Source organism: Podarcis tiliguerta, assembly GCF_965153285.1.
Source record: "Podarcis tiliguerta genome assembly, chromosome: 5".
In the NCBI taxonomy this organism is placed as follows: domain Eukaryota; kingdom Metazoa; phylum Chordata; class Lepidosauria; order Squamata; family Lacertidae; genus Podarcis; species Podarcis tiliguerta.
Genome location: NC_139538.1, coordinates 48,820,662 through 48,841,417, shown reverse-complemented (window position 1 = coordinate 48,841,417; position 20,756 = coordinate 48,820,662). Strand labels below are relative to the sequence as shown.

At 38.7% G+C, this 20,756-nt stretch overlaps 1 protein-coding gene across 1 annotated transcript; it reads left to right on the top strand.

The window, feature by feature from the left end:
* The first annotated feature begins 235 nt into the window (after positions 1-235).
* Positions 236-15,310, top strand: DCLRE1A (DNA cross-link repair 1A). Its single transcript, XM_083441085.1, has 10 exons — positions 236-319; positions 2,051-2,827; positions 4,635-6,155; positions 7,447-7,580; positions 8,572-8,690; positions 8,836-8,979; positions 10,076-10,221; positions 11,322-11,476; positions 12,578-12,719; positions 14,322-15,310. Exons 2-10 carry the CDS (start codon positions 2,371-2,373, stop codon positions 14,486-14,488), a joined length of 2,985 nt encoding a protein of 994 aa, XP_083297211.1. The 5' UTR covers positions 236-319; positions 2,051-2,370; the 3' UTR covers positions 14,489-15,310.
* The last annotated feature ends 5,446 nt before the right edge of the window (positions 15,311-20,756 follow it).

The window sequence follows — 20,756 nt, the reverse complement described above, 5'->3', positions numbered from 1 at the left end:
TCGCATATTCGACAAGAAATACACGATCATCATAATTCCAAGTCAGTCGATTCGGAAGAAAGAAAAAAAAATGGACCACACTTGGTAAAAGGAACAATTTTTTATTTTTATTTTTTTAAAAAAAGGATGAAGAAAATAAGAGGGTGGTGTTGTCAATTTCTTTAAAAGTAGGCAGAATGCCGGAGGTGGACATTGGCGAAAGCGCAGGGCTGTAAACGGCGTGACTTTCTAGAAGCAAAAATAGGCGGCGCGAGAGAGGCGGCAAAAGCTGACCAGGAAGGAAAGAATGGGAGGCTTGCCTTTGGCGCTGCTGTCAAACGTGTGAGTGAGGACGGAGGTGGGGGGCTGTTTGGTCGGTGTGAGAAGGCGAGGGACGGCAGTATCCTGCACTGTTTTCTGGTGCGCCAGGTACTGAGCTGAGTCAGAATCGGGCCCCTTGAGCAGATTCATGGCTTACTAGGGAGTCCAAAAGCCAAGGGCGGCGCTTGCCTCTGCTGCTGCTTTCCTTCTGACTGAGTAGATGTCTGGGGGTTTCTTCCCCCTCCCCTTCACGTTTAAAACAGGGGCACGTATGCAGTCGGGTTAATTTGCACAAGACTGTCCTGGGAAACAGAGTTGTGCTGAGTACACCCTCAAAGCACATTCCCCCCGCCTCAAAGAATTTTGGGTGTGGGTGCTGTAATTCACCTCTCGCCCAGTAATAACTTCCAACAGCCCTTAGCAAACTACAATGCCCATAATTCTTTTAGGCGTGTTAATGTGCACGCACTTTGATATGCTGACATCATGAGGTTCTTTTTGTTGGGCCAGGGCTTGAAGACAAACAGAATAAAACAACAGCAACAACCCTTGAATGGGGAAAGGAAGAAGAAAAATCCTATCTTCTGTTTAGGCTACTGTCTTCTTCAAGTCAGCCTTCAAAGCTGGTGCCCTGTCAAATTTTCAGTTGTGATGGACAGATACAGAATGAGATGGAATAAGTGCAGCGTTCTCTTTTCCCTCTTTGGTGGTGGTGTATTGTGGTTAAAACAAGCCGCTGCCTGCAAAATGCTGTAACTAGAAGTTCACAATGAGGTTCAGGGGATGGGTTAGGGTGGTGCTGTGGTCTAAACCACAGAGCCTAGGGCTTCCCCATCAGAAGGTTGGCAGTTCGAATCACCGCGACAGGGTGGGCTCCCGTTGCTCAGTCCCAGCTCCTGCCAACCTAGCAGTTCGAAAGCACGGCAAAGTGCAAGTAGATAAATAGGTACAGCTCCGGCGGGAAGGTAAACAGCGTTTCCATGCGCTGCTCTGGTTCGCCAGAAGCGGCTTAGTCATGCTGGCCCGGAAGCTGCCTGCCGACAAATGCCGGCTCCCTCGGCCACTAAAGCAAGATGAGCACCGCAACCCCAGAGTCGTCCGCAACTGGACTTAACGGTCGGGGTCCCTTTACCTTTACTTGTTTTCCAAAGGGATAGAAAGGAATAAAAGTACAATTTTTTTTTGAAAATTAGTTTAATTGTTCTGCTTAACACAATGAAATTTGCAAACATGCAGCTGAAAATGTGGGGTTGTTCTGAAATTTACATGCTGATCCTAAACATGTTCATTTCGATGCAAGATTTGTTGTTCTCAACAGGATATGTATGCAGATAGTATGCTTCAAACTGCAGATAGATTGAAGTGTTGTACCTATTTTTTACTGAACAGGTTTTGAGTTTCTTGACAGTTAGCTGGGTTAAGGTTGCCACAGCAATTTTTATTCACAACTCAAAACGTATACTCAATAGCCAGAATAATCAGTCACAGCAGTAATAATTCTTAGTTTTGCAGTGCTAATTTAACATCTATAAAATCCCTGGTCTCAATTAAGATGGAATGAAGTTGCCTGATAAATTCTAATCCAGCAATTTTGTGCTAAAGTTAACTCTAATTTTCAGTTATTGAACTTTAAATAGCCAAAAGGCAGTTGGTTTTGCTGATTTAGACATAACATGGCCATTTCTCAGGATATGTCGTACTGTGAGGGACTAGACATAATTTTGCCTCTTCTTATTGTTCTTTATTTCAGAATCATAGAGGGAAACAAAGAAGTCAATTGTACTGTTCCAGAGTACTCTAAGCAAACGTCCCATAAACTGAGATTATGACTTACCTCACAGATAGAAGAGAAAGACTTTCTACTATTCTTAAGTGCACTTTAGTTTCATGTTTAAATGTAATTTATTGAACTAAACCAAACTTGAGCTTTTTAAAATTGTGTTTGGTTATCTTTGTCATATACAACAAGGAGATAGAATCCAGTGTAGTGGAAGAAAACAATACACATATTTTAAAATGCTACAATATTATTAAATCTGAAGAAGATACTTTGTATGTTGTTGAGCTGTCATGTCTGAAGTTAGCCTGTTGGAGGAAGACATTTGGGAGTACAAATCTATTCGGAAGCTAAAGTCAGTAGACCAGAATTCAGAAGCTATCTGTACAAATGTACATAAAGCAAATGGTGGAAAGTCACAAAGACATGGCAATAGGAAAACATCAGAAGAAAAACAGACTTCGAAGATGACAAAGCAGGGACCAAGGCAAAGAAGTAGCCAAACACCTTTAAAACCAGATCTACATGTCGGTGTTCCCAATAATGACCCGGCCACACAGTCACATGAAGGCATTTCATTGACACCATCAAAGCGAAAGAAAAACTGCAAGAAGCAAACCCCTTCAAAAGCTCGTCCAGTTTATGAAGGACATTGCCCAAGTTGCCAGATGCCATTTTCTTTGTTGTTGATCCAAACACCTCATTGGCATGTGACAGAATGTTTAGATGGCTCAAGAACTGCTGAAAAAGGTACAGCCATGGTTGGGGAGAAGGTGTCTTTCAAATATATTTGCTACTGTGTTTGTGTGTGTGCTTTTGCCTTTAACAGGAGTCCAAAATTTGGAAACTTCGCAGGTGACGCCTTTTCTATCACTTACCTCCATGTGAGGGAAACATTTACTTAAATTTCTGCAGCAGGCTGTAGGATGACATGTAAAAATAATAGTAGCCCTTTTTCAAAGTTGAAACAAACTTCCAAACACTTACGTCAGGTTGAAAATTGAAATAACTGGGAAAGTTAGCATTATTTCATAATGTAAAAATGTTTATCTGATTTCAGAGAACAAAATCTTGCAGTTCTGAATTACAGGTTCTGGGCCAGTGGCAAGATATAGTCTTAAATACGTAATGCAAACAGAATTCAAAATGCTAGGTTTTTTGTTTTTCTGATAACATTCTACATCAACAAAACATGAACAAAAATGATACAACAAGAAAAATCTTTCCTTTCAAAGATTTCAAAGAATCAACAAAAAACCAGAAAACATTTCTTGACTTCCTATCCTCTCTTTCCATGGTTCCTTTTAACCCCTCTTTTCCTTGTGTTTTCTAAGTTCATCCCATCTTTCGCAATCATTTTATATACTTTATTTATTTCTTACTCTGCTGAAAATATTACCATCCTGCTAAGTAAATTGTTTGCTTATAATACTTTTCCATATATTCTATAAATAGTATCCAGTCCTCTTTATATCTTTCATCATTTTGGTTTCTTATTCTAGTGGTCATCCTTGCTAACGCCAGATATTCTAACAGTTTAATATGCCAGTCTTCTTTTGCTGGTACTTTTATCTGTTTTCCATTTTTGTGCTAATAATACATGGCCGACCATTGTAGCATATTAAAACAACTTTATTTCTTTATTGTAAACTGCTGTTGTTATTAACCCCAGCAATAGTGCTTCTGGGTTTTTAGCAAAAGATTTTAAAAACATTTTTAAAAGTTCAATATAAATCATTTCCCAATAATTTTTAATTATGCTACACAACCACCACATGTTGTTTTACACTTCCAAAAGTTGCCCTTTATTGATTTTTACATTTTTGCTAATTGGTCGTTGTTTTCGATACCACCTTCATAAAGTTCTCTCTTAACATATAGCATGCCGTAAATATTATATTTGCTTTCCACAGTTGTTCCCATAGTATAAAATAAATATTGGGTCCAACTTAAATGTCTAACTTAAATGTTGCCTGAAATGCTAGGTTTTACATATACAATTTTACAAAGCTAAAGTGCCAGCCTGTGCCTTGTGTTATCTTTTGACGTCCTTATCTTAAGGGCATTAATATTACTTGTTTCTGCCTAAGGAAGCAGATCACAACGTTACATGTTGTTATTTTGTTTTCAGATAGTTGAAAAGTTTTCAGTCAAGACATTGCATGCTGTTCTAATAACAGTTATTTGGATGTGAGACAATTCATTTCCAAGGAACTTTATTTCTGTGTAAGAAGGGAAGAATGTATTGCCTTTAATTCAGAATAGGGAGCACTTGCTTGTACATCTTCATGCTGAAACATCCTCTTTGAAATTAAAGGCTCTCTTCTTTCAAGTGGTGCTGTCATATGACATCAGGCATTACAGTGAACTAACATCTATCATACATGTACTAAATTTGAGACTATAATGCTAATGTACAGAAGGTTGACAATTGTCATATTTTTTGTGTTTCTTAAGTAAACCTTTTGGGAACCATGTTGTTCTGTAAGTATACAGTTGTACTCAAAACACATTTTGTTTTCTTCCATTCCCAACATGTTTTTGTTTCTTTTCTTAGAGTGCCCTGATGGTCTTCTGTGTACTTCAACTATTCCTTCTCATTACAAACGTTATAGCCACACCCTTCTTGCTGCAAGCAGAGCAGGGGAATATGTTGCTGAATTTTCCTCATCTAACACAGAAAATGATTTATTTAGTCTTGGTCCTGCTTCATCCATCAACTGCAGTGCCTTCAGCGATGGGGTGTTGAAGGGTCTGAAAGACTTCCAGAGTGTGGGAAAACCTCCAAGACAGTGCTTTCTGTTGCCAAAAGCTACAAACGTTACAGAAAATGTTAAAGAATCTGAACACAGTACACAGCGTACAGATGAAGTAAAGCTGGCTGAGTGCTGTGGTTCTCTTTATCAAGAAACTGAAAGTGGTGAAGATCTGGACAGTGGCTCTTACCAACGAAGTAGGGTAATCTCAGAAGCTGACCTAAGTGACTGTGATATTTCCTACTCTCCACTTAACACAGATGGGGAAGACACTATAGAGACAGATGACGAGGAGAACATAGAGGTAGAACGTTTTAGAAAAAGGCTATTTGATTTTGGGAGCCTAGAAGACAAAAGTGGAAGGATTGGAAGTTTTAATAAGCCACTAACTGCTTCACAACTAAGTGACCAGGAACACAACATAGAGCATAATTTTACAGTAAGCAGTGAATCCTACAAAACATTAAATGCATTCCAAAGTCTGGATGGTGTTGGTAAGACTCTCTCTCAAAGTAGCATGCTTAGCAAAGTTTGCAGTTCAGCAAGTGTATTGGATCAGTTGAAACATCCCACAGAAGCACCCATTCCCCCTGTTGAATATAAAAAAACTCTGGAGAAACCTGAGGAGCTAAAATTGAGTGCTTCAGCTTTTGATGCAGGTGAATGTGGGCGGGGCAACTCTGATTACTCTAATTGGGCCTCTACAGAGTCTGCTAAGGGCACATTGCTTTCAGAATTTAGAGAAGAAGGTACTAAATCTCCTCTACCTGGCCTAAGAGATACTGTGGAAGAACCCAGTAGTAGCTTAGTTACTGAAGGTAAAAGTGTTACTGGCATATGTAGAAGCAGGTTGGCTCCTAACAATTCATATTCAGTATCAGAAAAAGTGGGAAGGCTTTGTAATAACATAGCTATGCCTGTTTTCCCAAGTACGGTCTCTAAAACACTGCCATATGTTTCTGCTGCTAATGCTGAAGTCAAAACCACTCCTGCCAAGGAACTAAAACAAATGGATATTGGTGTTTTCTTTGGGTTGCAACCGAAAGCCAAAATGGAGAGTAACCAAAAGAAAAATCTCTGTGAAAGTACACAGACTTTGAGTCCACCGGCTGCTGCAGGAAAGCGGCCCGGATCTCGAAAGAGGAAAGCCGAAGGATCAGTGGGAGAGTCTGATACAATCAGAGAAAGTTCAAGCAAAAATGTCATCTCTGCAGATCCAACATCTGGTGGACAGAAAAGGTGGACAAAGAGGTTTAGGGAGTCCTGTCCTGCTGAAGAGGGAACAAGAAAAAAACAGTGCCCCTTCTATAAGAAGATACCAGGTAGCAGGCTCTATTTTGTTTTAGAACTGTAATTCTCCTTCCATTGTGTTGCTGCTGTGTCTTCTCCTTAAGTATAAAACATCTTTTCATCTTTTGTGCTATGTGAAATTCCTCTTTGAAGCACTTCTTCATCTCTTTTTAAAGACCGCAGTTCTGCTCTTAAGATGGGAGGGAGCCTTTAACAATCACCAAAATATAAGTAAAAGAGCGAGCATTGCTATGAGTTCCCATTAAAAACCTTTTTTTGTGGAGAAGTGTGAAAATATAGAATAGTAATAGTAATAAGAGTTACTTTATTTTCTTGAAGAATAGGACTAAATACTCTTAATTTTTTAGAAAGAGTAATTTAGGAAAATAAGTGCCATTAAAATTTAATTATGTTTCTAAATCTGAAGCTCATCAAATTCTGTAACATTGTCTCATATATTATTTAAAGCTTTCTATGAAATTGACCATTTCATATGAAATTTCTTTCTCTTCTACTACACATTTGATAAATTGTTCGTGGAGCCTCATCCTGTGCATATTTCTTTGGAAATAAGCCTTACTGATTTCATGGGGCTTACTCCCAAGTAATTATGCATAGAATTGCAGCCTCAAAGCTCTTACGAGCATGTATAGTTTTACTCAGAAGTATGTCCCATGGTATTCCCAGATAAGTGTGCACAGGATTGCAGCCATAGTATGTTGAATCATACCAACCCACAAAAGAATGTAGCAACTCACGTTTTCAAGATTGCTTATTTGAAATGCTTCACTGGCTGCATTTCATGTTGACCAATGTTACATTTCCTGGGTATTACACCCAGAACTGGAAACTATTCTATGCATCCCTTGAGTTCTCTTAGTCCTTGCTCTTTCAGGTTGCAGTCTCCTGAATTTCCAACCAATATTTCTGATGTTCACCTCCTCTGTGGCTCTTGAGCCCTATGCACAGGCAATCTAGAATTCTGTGCTAAAATAATTAACTAGGTTAAATTATTCTAACTGTGTGTATTTGCGTATTTAATTGTTTAAAAGTTTTCATTTGGAAGTTTGTGGTGTTTTGCGATGACTGGCCAAGAAAGAGAGGGACTTTGATCAAAAGTGTAAAAAATTAATAAATACACAAGATGTGTTGAGAGACCTGGTACAGATTATATTTGCTCTGGCAGTTAACCTCTTTGTCTTGTGTCACTTAAACCCTTCCCTTTATTTTCACTCACTTTTTAAATTGCTAGTGGTAGTTGTTGACCTTGGCAATTCCAGTGCACATTAGCTGATTGGCTGTTCTTGTATTAATTTGTTACAGGTACAGGTTTTGTAGTAGATGCATTCCAGTATGGAGAAATTGAAGGATGCAAGGCTTATTTTCTTACACACTTCCATTCTGATCATTATGGTGGCCTAACTAAAAAGTTTACATTCCCAATATATTGCAATAAGGTAGGTTTGGGCTCAAGGGTGATGCGCACAATAAGATTTATGCTGTCTATGCAAATGTTACTGATGCACAGCTGGTACATTTAATTTTAAAGCTGACTTGAATAAAATTGTCATTTACTTCAGGGATTTATCTTTCTTGGGTTAGCACAAATGGTGGTCAGGAGCTGCTAGAATAGCTAACCTGACCTTCACTTAGTTTTTTAAAGTCATCCTTGCCACTACTATCCTTTTTGCAGAACTGTAAGTTCTAATACTGAAGAGAACAGAGCACATGCCAAAATCACAATGTTCAAGAGTCTCTAGCACAGAGGAGACAATAATCAATACCAGTGCTCCAAGCCTGTAAGATACATGTTTGGAAAGAGCTTATCTGTTATTTATTATTGAAAAGGGGGCAGGGTTGAACTATGGGTTGAATCTCTTTCTCCATTCTGAATTATAAAACTGGTGATAGATGACCTATATCAATAAGTTTGTCTCCAACAATTCCCTCGCCTCAGGTCACTGATGTGTATCATGCTCTGTTTCTTTAAAGTTACATACTAGATATTTTACAATTCTAGCTTTCATACACATCAATTTTCCTATTCTGTAATATATAAAGAAGAAAATAGGGAAAGAGACAGACAGATAGAAACAGAGAAAGAAAGAACAAGAACAAAAAACCCATGGGGTAGTGGGGTGAGTAGTTTAACCAGAATAGAGTTCTAAAGAAATATTCTGCCAGATATTCTGACATTTATTTTCCTGTATTTTCATGTAAATATTTGTTCGTAAATGGTGATATTTTGGAAATCAGTCACAGTTACTGTAGCAAGCCTTGTTATTTAGTGGGCTTCAGAAGCCTTGAGCTCCTCTTCCTCTGTGTCATCTAAAGTAGTAGATGGTTCATTTGGGTGGGTTTTTTTTTTTTTTGCATCAGCTACAAACGAAATCTTGATTAATTGATAAAACAGAAACATAGTGATGTTAAACACTTTCTGTTGTTCAGATAACTGGAAATCTGGTGAAGAGCAAACTTCGAGTGGAAGAACAGTACATCCATGTCCTGCCAATGAATAGCGAATGCATAATAAATGGCATCAAAGTGGTGTTGCTCGATGCTAATCAGTAGGTATCTTTGACAGAAGCAAGGTCAATACCAAAGGAGTTAAAATGATGGACTTAAGTAAAAACTGTAGTTCATGTTCAAAACTATGTGGATCCCAAATAAAAAATGAAATGTCTTTCTCTTCCCCCTTCTCTTCTCTGGCAGTTGTCCTGGTGCTGCAATGATCCTATTCCAATTTCCGAATGGGACTAATATGTTACACACGGGAGACTTCAGGGCAGATCCTTCTATGGAGCGCTGCCCTTTTCTTGTTGGTCGGAAAGTTCACACTGTCTACTTAGATACAACGTAAGTTGCATTTCAGTGATATGCTCTTATCCTTGCTATGTAAAAAAACCAAAAACCCCAAAACACCACAACCTGCTTAGCCTAGACTACCTTGAGCCAGTTTGGACGATTACACACTGGTTTATTAAACTGGGATATGAACAACTGTTACTTACATAGTTCTTTGCCTCTTCTATGCACTCTGGACAGCGTAGCAGTTGGAAGCACCATAGCAGACATCATTGTTGGGAATCCACCTTTGAACCTGGATTTTGAGAGGATAGTTCCCTAGAAAAAAGTATAGAACCTTTAGCCAAAACCTACAGACTTGACTTTGGCCAGTGAAAAGTAACAGTCTTGGAAAAGCCCAGTGGTGTAACTTCTCCCATATACATTGTGATGTAAAGGAACTCATAACAATGCAGTGTATGGTGAGAGCTTTAAAAGGAGACATTTTATCTCCTGCATCAGGTGCAGGTGCTTCTGCCACTATTAAGAGTCTCCTTGGCAATTGGCACCTAGCCTGAAAGAAGGACACCATTTGCACAAGCTTCCAAGTCTCCTTTTTTGGGTCAGGAACTTTCTCTCTCACAGATGCACCCTTCCCACTGCTCTCTCCCCTTCTCCCAGCAGTGCAGTAGAACCACTCTACTGTGCAGTATATGCTGGAGAGCTGGGGACCAGGTTCTAACAACTCAGGCAAATCGTAGAATGTTAGAGATTATCTTCTCCAACCCCATATAACTTGATGTGGGTTTTACAAGATAGGATCCAACTAAAGCATCCCTAATAGGTGAATACCTCTAGCAAAGAAGAACCCACTATATTCCGAGGCATTCTATTCCACTGTTAAATGGCCCTTACAGTGTGGAAGATCTTTCTACTATTTAGCTGAAATCTAATGTACTAAGTTGTCCTTTGCACTGATGGTTGAATTACATATCCCAGGAACTGCTGTCTGTCTCAGCACACCATTGTAACTTCCAGTATGCTGCTTCTGCAAAGTTAGTCATTGTTATATCTCTGTAGAGTTTGATCTTTCATTGCTATATCTGGTGTAGGCCAACTGACAAAGCAATGTGATTTTTTAAATATGTCTTCTCTTTGCTTTTCTTAGATACTGTAGTCCTGAATATACTTTCCCTTCCCAGCAAGAAGTGATTCAATTTGCTGTCAATGCGGCCTTTGAGACAGTGACTTTAAACCCACGGACTTTGGTTGTTTGTGGCACATATTCTGTTGGAAAAGAAAAGGTCTTTCTAGGTATGTGAGTGAACATTCCACAAGAATTGCAAAGATTCTTTTTAAGAGTTAATATTTTCTTAGGGAAGAACATTCAATGGAATCTATTCTGAAACTTCTACTAATAACATGGTTGTGTTTTTTTAAGCATTACAGCATTTCTGTAAAAGTACTTAAATTCGGAGCACAATAGGCCTCTTGGCATGGTGCACAGAGAAGAAATAGTCTATGACATGAACAGTTTGCTGATGGCTGCCCCTTTTAATAATGCTGCAATTTTAAAACACTCTAGCTGTATTAATAGTCCTGTAAATGTAATGCATTTTTTAAACTTTTAACCTCAGCTTCTTGGTATGTGCATTAACTTTTCAAATGCAATGTAATTTATTTCCGTGCCAAATTGGAAACAGTTGAAGCGTGTATGTCAACGCTTCCTGAAATCCACCCACCACCCACTTGTAACTAAGCAAATCTTTCAACCGCTTCAAACCTTTCATGGCCTATGCTTAAATCACTACCCTTCTAAATTCTACAGACCTATTAGCTGAATGTTTTTAATCAGACAGCAGATACTGCTTTTGATGGTTCTTTTTGAAAGGAATTAGTGGGTGCCACTGGGTTACTCACAAGGGGGGCCACCACAAAAGGGTTATCCTTCTCCTTTAAAACAACACGTACAGGCTGCCAGCTTCTAAATGAAATACTCCTTCATTTCCTTGAATAAGAACCTTTTATCACTGTAGCTATTACTTCTCCTAGGTAAACCACAACAGTACATTCATATAAAGACTCAAGCATGTAAAAATCAGACTTGGTCAATGTTTATAAAAAATGCACTTCTTTAAAGCAGGATGGCAGACAGTGAGAGAAACTGGTAGGCATGTTTTTCTAACTTAGGCCAATTCCCTAAGTTATTGTAAACACTATTGGATGACCTGGTGTCTTCCAGCTTTTAATCTGCCGCAAGCCAAAAGCAGAAGTGACTCAGTTTAAAAAAAAACTTGGACATGCCCCTGTGATGGTAACTGAGCATTAAACTGATTTTTTTAAACACTGAAGTTTTATTTTCCTTGCCCACTTCTGTTTCCATCATGTCATAATCCTTCCTCCCCTTTCTGTAGCTATAGCTGAAGTTCTAGGTTCAAGAGTGAGCATGTCCCAAGACAAATACAAAACACTGCAGTGCCTGGAATCTGCAACAATCAATTCCCTCATTACTCTGGACTGGAATAACACTTTGCTTCACCTTTTACCCATGATGCAAATTAATTTTAAGGTAAGCATTAAAACTGTCACTTGTACTCATCTGGCTAAGCTTAAATTGGTGGGGAAAGACAGAAATTGGTCATCTTGTTTCTAACATCATATTTAAAATTAAGGAACAAACCACCTCTCAATCTAAGAGTTTATTTTCAGTGCCAGAACTGAACAGTGCCAGTCCTTTCACACATATACCCAATCCTGGTTTTCTCCCAAGTTTTCTTCATTTTAGCAGCCTAATTTTTTTCATGGGGTGTGTGTGAAATTGTTAAACATTTGAGAGTCCAGCTGTTCAGCACCACAGACACCTGTGCAGTTGCTTTAAAGTTATTTCTAGTGGCTGTGCTTTTATTTCATTACTAAAGAGTATACATATTTCATTTTCCATTTTGTTCTTTATATAGACATTTCTGACTTAATAGCTTATATTCAAATTGTGTTTGATTTGGTCTGTGTCACTGCTAGTCTTTGCTTTCTATTTTATGTATTTGTAAAATCTAATTTCTCTTTACTTTCTTTCCTGCATTTATTTGTTGACGTTTCTTTTCCTGCTTCTGATTTCATACAATTTTCTGAATACTAATCTTTCCAGGTATTTTCAAATGGATGCTCTTTGTACAATGACTGAACATACATGAAACAGATCTTGACATAAAAAGCATTGATTATCTTTTAAATCCACACTAAGTTTATTATGCTTTCCATGGACGAAAACAAAGTCTATGCTCAAAAATGTCATCATTTTCACTTTTAATGTTTGACTAGCATAAAGTCTCCATTGAGAATCCTTAGTCTATGTCAGATATATTTATTTTTTACCAATCTGACAAGTGGAAATTTCAAATTTTGTTGCTACATATTAAGTAATTTAAATTAATGTTTTTGAAGCTTCTTAAAACATTTTTTTCTACTACTAATTGGCATTCACTGTTGACAGAATGGACACTGAAAGTGTATAAAATACCACAGCTTCCATTCTTATCTAATTTGATTTTTGACAAGACTCTGAGAACTCTTGCCATCTGTAGTCTGTTTTGCTTTGATCAGAAGACTATCAAATTTTTTTGCAGTGAATGTTTTAAATCCTTAATAACCAACTGTTGTTTTCTATCAACAGAATTTGAAGAATCACTTGAACAAATTCTCTGAGAATTTTGATCAAATTTTGGCTTTTAAACCCACTGGGTGGACTTATTCAGACGGGTGTGGCTCTTTGAGTGATATTAAACCTCAGACCAAAGGAAATATCACTATATATGGTAACATAATTTCAAATGTTTTAATATGTTTACTTCTTTTCACATACTGTATTATTTCTTCTTGTGGGTAATGGATGTACCTTAACAGAAATGAAATGATTTATTAATGAACATCATACTTCATTGTTAACTATCGTTGGTCCTGCTCCTATGGACTTGTAGACAGCAACTGTGGATACAGCTTGTTGTTACCAACTTTGGGAAAGCTGTGACCCTCCAGGTATTGCTGGACTACAACTCCCATCAACCCTGATCATTGGACATTGGAAATGTTTATTGGCGCTGAACATCTGGAAGCCGTGGACTGGTGCCTGGACTTGGTGATGGACTGCATGAGGCCAATAAACTGACCCTGAATGCTGGCAAGACGAAGGCCCTGTGGGTGGGTGGTTCTTGAGTCCAGATAATTGGTCAGTTTGCTCTGGATGGGGCAGTATTCCCTCTGAAAGAGCAGGTTTGCTCCTGGATCCATCTTTGTTACTAGAGACCCAGGTGACCTCAATGGCTAGGAGTACCTTCTACCAGCTTTGGCTGGTTATATACCTACAAACGTTTCAAGACCAGGATAGTCATGTGCTGGTAACCTCCAGAGAAGATCGCTGCGGTGTGCTTTCTGTGGGACTGCTCTTGAGGTTGGTCCGGAAGCTGCAGCTGATGCAAAATGAGCTCAACTGCTCATTGAGGGAGGATTTCACCAGCAGACTACCTCTATGTTGAAAGAATTGCACTGGCTACCAATTACTTACTGGGCTAAGTTCAAGGTGCTGCTTTTGGTCTATAAAGCCTGATAACAGCTTGGGATCAGGAAAGGTTGTATCATCCCTTATACACCCAATCGATCACTGCACTCTGCAGGTAAAGTTCCCCTGCATATACTATCTTATCAGGAGATCTTTTCTGCGGAGTGTAGACTTTGGGCCTTTTGTGATAGCTACCATTTGGAATTCCCTCCTATTGAATACAGTGGTGCCCTGCAAGATGAATGCCTCGCAAGACGGAAAACCCGCAAGACGAAAGGGTTTTCCGTTTTCAGAGGTGCTTCGCAGGACGAATTTCTCTATGGGCTTGCTTCGCAAGACGAAAATGTCTTGCGATTCTTGAGGTTTTTTTCCGCTCCCCAACCCCTTTTTCTAAAGCGCTAAGCTGCTAATAGCCTTTTAGCAGCTAATCCAATAATCCCTTAAGCCTTTAATAGCCGTTAATAGCCCTTAAACTGCTAATAGCGCTAATAGTGCTAATCCGCTAATGGGCTTGCTTCGCAAGACGAAAAAACCGCAAGACGAAGAGACTCGCGGAACGGATTCTTTTCGTCTTGCGAGGCACCACTGTATTAGACAGGCAGCATCTCTGTTGACTTTTTGGCACCTACTGAAGACCTCCCTCTTTCAACAAGCCTTTTAAGTTGAGATCTTTCTCAGTCTGCATCTGTACTGGATTTGTTTTTAAGATGTTTAAAAAGTGTTTTTATGGTTTCATAACTTGTTTGCCACCCTGGGCTCCTTTGGGACAAAGGGCGGGATATAAACTTAATTATTAAATAAACAAATGATATTTTATACAAGTCCATTGGGCTAAATTTATTCTGCGTTGTTTCATTTGCAGGAATACCTTACAGTGAGCACAGCAGCTTCCTCGAAATGAAACGCTTCATCCAGTGGTTGAAACCTCAGAAAATCATCCCTACTGTAAATGTGGGAAACTGGAAAGCCAGAAATGAAATGGAGAAGCATTTCAGAGCCTGGAAGATGGAGGCTGCAGGATGGAACTAGGAAGAAGAGTGGAATTTGCAGCTGTATGCCTTACATTCCCTTTCTGTTTTTTTTCCTGTCCTTTTCTTTGGCTCTGACCTTTGCAGAAGCAATAATGCAGTGATTCCTTCATTTGCTAATTATAAAGATGTTTGTTATCTGTAGCTGTAACTAGTAGAAACTTTGTCAAAGGAGGCACTTTAAATAAATGCAAAATGTTAAGCACCTCTAGTACAAATCCAGGCTCCTTAGATGGCATAAACAAATCCCTCCTGATAGGTAAGAAAGTGATGGCTACTGATAAATCCCTGTCATTCTGAAATATCTATTTCGGTCCCAGGGGGACAAACAACTATGCAAAGATTTTACTGGGGGATTTCATGCTACTTGCTTTGTGGTCTCACCACATGTTAAGTGACAAGCATCCAAATTTAAGGTTTTTGTTTCTAAGACAGTTGGCAGCCTTGCCAATCTTAAATTGTTAAAGCTTTGGGGGGGCTTTCCTGAAATTTTCATGACCAAGAGTCTTCCGAACAACCATTTTTATATGATGAATTTGGTGGACTAACATCTAGGTCATGCCCCCCCCCGAGACAGTCAAAAATATATTATATGGATCCAAGTTGTCCTCCAAGATGGTAGTATGAATCTGCATAGCAATTAGCATCTCAGAGCTAGGAGTCTTAACACTAATTTTGTAACTTATTTGCAGAGTTTAAATGATTATTGCACGCTCCGCACAGGTATGGAGTAGAACAATTAATGTCAAGGAAAATGTATGAATGAGAATATTTTACACATTTTTATAAAAGAAATACATTTTTAATAAACGACCTAAATATATTTATGCTTTATTTATATTTTGCATGGAGGTTTTGAAATAACTAATATGATGCATTGAAGTTCCCATGGTGCTGGAGCAACTTCTGTCTCATACTTTCCATTGAAGAGATGCTTCAGTTCTGTTTATATCCTGATCTTTGATCTTACAGTTTTATCTGCCTTAAGAACATGAGGAGAGCCTTGTGGGATTGAATCAAGGGTTCCTCAATCCAGGAGCAGGGAGCCAGAAGTTACAGCTCCCATCATCCCTGACCATTGGCCATGCAGACTGGAGCCAACAGATGTTGGAACCCAACAACATCTGGAAGGCCCGCGATTCCCCATTCCTGTTATAGCCCATTTAGTTATCGTGACTAATAGCAGGTTACCTAATCCCCTTTTAAACAAGTAGCCATCACCATATTTTGTTACACCACATTCCATAAATTATTTATAAATTGTGTGAGTAAGCATTTTTTTTTTTTTTTTTTTTTTTTCTTTTTATTGCATTAGCAAACTGCCATAGCAAAATAAGACAATACAAAAAAGAAAAAAGACAAACTAGAGACAAGCAACCCAGCAAAATTCAGGTGTTTTGGCTGGCGTAGTGACATTTAAGTTACCCGAAGACAATAATGCAAAGATATAATAGCCAGCGCCCAAAAACTAGTATGCGGGTATATATAAAGCACAAAATGGCCCCAGAACAGACTCAGCATATTGAGTTAAAAGTAATAAAAAGATTAAAACAGGTCCAGGTCTAGGGCACGCTACCCTGTCAGAGTAGCCCTGAGTTTCAGAGCCTGCACTATGAATATTGCCACCCCACGTGAGATTTGGGGATTTGCGTCCACAAGAAGCGATTTCAAACAGTCTTCCTTAGATGTAATGGTGGACGGGATCAAAAGGAGGAGCTTAGATCTTATTGGCTCATAAATAGGGCAGTAGAAAAAGAAATGTATGAAGTCCTCTACTTCATTCATTGTGCATGGACATAGACGCTGGGTAATAGGGGTCTTAGAATAAATCCCCTGCAGGAAGGCCGTGGGTATAGAATGGAAGCGGGCCATAGTAAACGCTCTTCTCAAGTTGGGCTCCGTCAGGTCTATCAAGTAGTTGGCAAGTGATCTTACCACTTTCACTTTAGGGAGCCACATGGAGAGGCGAGCTGAGGTGGACTGTGCCCGGTCCATGGCCTCGTCTCTTGTAAGAATCCAGGCCCGGATTTTATGTTTGTCCCAAGAGGACAGCGAGTCAAGATTTGGGAGAGAGTAGCGTGCAGTAATAGTCACCATGGCCTTGGACCATTTATTGCTTTGAGAACACGTTAAAAAGGCTTGCCTGGCTAGTAGGGGACCTGGGGCATTGATTAATTTACAATAAAAGCTAATAATTCTAATGTGGGCTCTCGCAACAATGGAGGGGAGGCCCAGTTCTGTTCTTAACTGTGCTGCAACCGAGCCCTTGGGGAGACCCAGTATCTTCCGTGCAAAAGAGTTTTGTAGAATCTCCAGCCGTTGTAGTGTTTTTAAATTCCACCCCCAGATTTCAACCCCATACAATAACATCGGTAGGACTTTGCTGATAAATGCTTTTCTGATTGGTGGAACCAGCTGGCCGCCTTTTGCATAGTAGAATTTCTCCAAGGCTTTGATGGTTCTGCGGGCAGCCAGGGTGGTTGTATTTAGGTGAGCTGACCAGCTAAGCCCATGCTGAAAAATGATACCCAAATACTTGAATGCTGAACAATGTTCAATAGAATGGCCCTCAAAATTCCAGAGTGACTTCCGAGTTTTCATGCCAAAAGTAAGAATTTTGGTTTTGGCGAAATTAATTTTAAGGGAGTTGGTATCACAATATGTCATGAGCCCTCTGAGCATGTTGTTTAAGCCCAGCTTGGTTAATGACAGTATCACCATGTCGTCCGCATAGAGTAATATGGGGATCTTGAGCTGTTGTAAGGAGGGGGCAGATTGATTTAGGGCCTTCATAGTTGTGACGATGTCATTGATATAGAAATTGAATAGAAAAGGGGCCAAGAGGCAGCCCTGTTTGACCCCTTTATTCAGAGGGAAAGAATCAGAAAGAGCTCCCAGAGGGCCGAATTTTACTCTGGCCGATATGTCATTATGAATTTCCATAAGAAGGAGGAGGAGTCTCTTATCTTATCTATGCTGGTATGACTAAGCTTCTGCCATAGCCTATCTCTGGGAATGGAGTCAAAGGCGGAGGTCAGTAAGCATTTGCATTTTGATCTTTACATTTTCCCTTTTATCTTCTGCACCATTGTGCAAGTAGAAGTCTTTACACAGGGCTTCCTTAGGTGACTCCTGCCCTCTGTTGGCTACCTCCAGTTCTCTGATATGGAGGCCAGTTTAATGACATGATTGGCTTTTTTTGTTTGTTTTAAGTTAAGCATTTCCACATTTACGAACTTTACTTAAGTGTATGCTACCATCACCTGGTAACTTATTTAATTTTTAAACGTGTCACTTAAGCTATAAAACTTTTGTCACCTCTGTGATTGCTGACATCCTTATACTTGAGGGATGGCTGGTATAGCTATGCAAATAATTCGTTTTGAAATGGGGACAGCCAGCCTTAATGACAAACACATTTAACTTCACTAGCATGTAGTTAGATAACAAAATTCAGCAGGAGGGAGACTAATTACACTTTCTCGCATCTTATTCAGTATCGCAAGAGGAGAAAGCCTTCTCCATCTTGCTGAGTTTTGAAAGGATTGTGCTGCCGAGAATGAACAAGCCACAAAAGCAGCTGTCTAGACACTTGGAAAACTTGGAAAACTCTTGTTGTGATTGGCCGGAATCAGCATGACCATGTCATTTTTTAGCCAGTTAATTTGGTCTTGATTAAAGCCTGATTCCAACAGTGGTTATCTACTCACCAAGTCAGGAGGGAGTGGTTTCTACCTAGACTTCCCCTTTGTCAGTAAAGTGTTCTGGTTTGAGCGTGATGTTCCAAACATGCCTGTGCACGAGTCTTGTGCCTGTTCCCATCCCTGTACTTGTATCCTTGCCATGGTTTTGTGTTCATTGACTACAGCTTTTCAGCACATCATCAACATTTCATGCTCAACAGCATCCCACTTCTTTATAACTTGGCCACATTCTGGTGGAAAAAATTACTAGTATGATCTTAAACTCAGAATGACATTATTTATCTTCATTCAACTGGAACTGACAAAGTAAAATGATTAATAATGGAAATGGGTACATAGATTACAGAACTGGAGTTGCAAAAAGCTATGGAAAACCACTTAGTAATAAGAGATTCTACTTTTTTCTACTTCTGTCTGGTTGGTGCCTTCGATGGTTTCTTGATCAAGGGAAGGAGCTGGCTTGGGGGTTGTGAAGCAAAATTCCCAATTGAAATGAATAAAAATCATAGGGGAAGGGAGAGAATATAAAGTCTGAAAGTAAATATACAAAGGTAAATCCCAAATATCTTTTTGTGAAAGATGAACTAATCTAAATAAAAACATAAACCAAAAGGAGAAAAAAAGAAAGAAAACTTCCAATTCTTCATCTTTCAGCTATATATAGAAAATTATTCAAAACACCCACTCCAAAATAACACTCAACAATTCTACTTTCTATAAACCAATATTTTCTTCAATCCTCAAACCCAGATATCATAAGCTCATTTTCTTTTTCACGCAAAAAGTCTATAAGGGGTTTCTAATCTTTAGTAAATATCAATGATATTTTCTGATTACCAATGGAAATTATATTCATAAGTAAATGTCTCACACACAAATGTGACTACACAACTATATAGGATTCATGTAAAAATAAATAATCAACATTTTATTTTATTGTTGGAAATTGCAGAAGTCCCAAATTAAATGGGAATTACAAAATAGGAATGTTGATATGTCTCCTGTTCAATAAAATCAATATGGCAGCTATACTAAGCACCTATATCAAGGGAAAACTAGATGGCGCCCTCCAGATGTTTTGGAAAAGACAGGGCGCCATTTGCCTTTCGCTTTGCCTGAATTATAGAAACATGTGATTGCTATTTTTGGATCAATTAATATGGAGTCGACGAGTGATTTTGTGACCCACTAAAAAGGTAAACCAACACTCTATTTTGTCCAATATATTCTTTGGAACCTGCAGACAATCACTTCCATCGGACATCAGAACATTACAGATGGATTAAAAAAATTATGTGGAATATGTGCTACTCCCTGGTATATTTACTGTTCATCTGCTTTTTGTCTGAAACTTGAAGCAGAAATATACTTTTTCTTTAGGCCCAGAAAGAGCTGCCAAAAGGTTAACTGGCAGAAGGACATGGTCCTTTATGTAACTTAAGTAAACATCTTGCATTTCCAAGAGACAAATTTTTGGCTGACAGGTAACTTCAGCAACAGACTCAATGGGCTGTCTAAACTGCAGTGAATCCAGTGTATCTCTTTCAAACTCACATGCTATTAATCTCCAATATGACTATAAATATGCATTACAAATGTCTAGATTCTAGAGTGGATAAAGTTGAGATTCAAATGCTATCTTTCACCTTAATGATTTTAAGGCTGTATGAATTTTGGGTGATCCTATTCCTTGGCAACAGCAGTGACTTTTATTAATATTTTTTTGAATTCTAAGAACTTCCAAATATCCTGATCAAGCCAATCCTTATCCACCCAGTTCTGATGTGAAAAAAATAAACACATACATGATGGGAACAGAAGGTGCTTTCAGACTGTCTCAACTTAGTTCCCTCCCCCTGCTCCCAAGTTACGTATGTTCTTTGTTATTAAGAAAATTACATAACATTACATCATTACAACATAAACAAGATAAAAGTAAATTTTTACATTGATTCATATTAAATGTACTGAAGGTTGATCAACATGTTAAGAAGTGAGGTGTTAATCATTGGAAGGCTAATCATACCTTGCCCATTCCTGGCCAGAAAACCAACACAAATTTGGTCCTAGAGTCAGGATTCAAATTTGTTCAGTAGAAACCCAGTGAGGCAGAGAGTGAAGCACAAGCAGTGATTTTAAAAAAAATATCTGTTTATTGGTGTAGTCAAACATGCTTCAATTAAGACATATAGAAGATAATGACGTTTTAAAATCTAACGGAAAACGAAGTGACTTATAGCAATGTAACATAGTTGAATATTACAGCAATTGCACTGGTTTACTAAAGTCATAAACTAATAATTGCATTGACAAAGCAATCAGAGTGTGTAACATGGTTAATATAGTTTCCTCGTAACTTCCTCCAGCAGATCAAATTTTTAAACATAAGTTATACATTTCTTAGCATTTTGGAAGAAAGTACAGTTAACCAATCTAGACTTTGTTGTAAAAATGGAGGGGGGTGATTTTGAGAGCAGAATAGCTTTTGGAATAGATCTGGAAGATGCTTTAATGTCTGAAACATTTCAGTGAGTTGCACTGAAAAAAAAAACCACTGCATGCTCC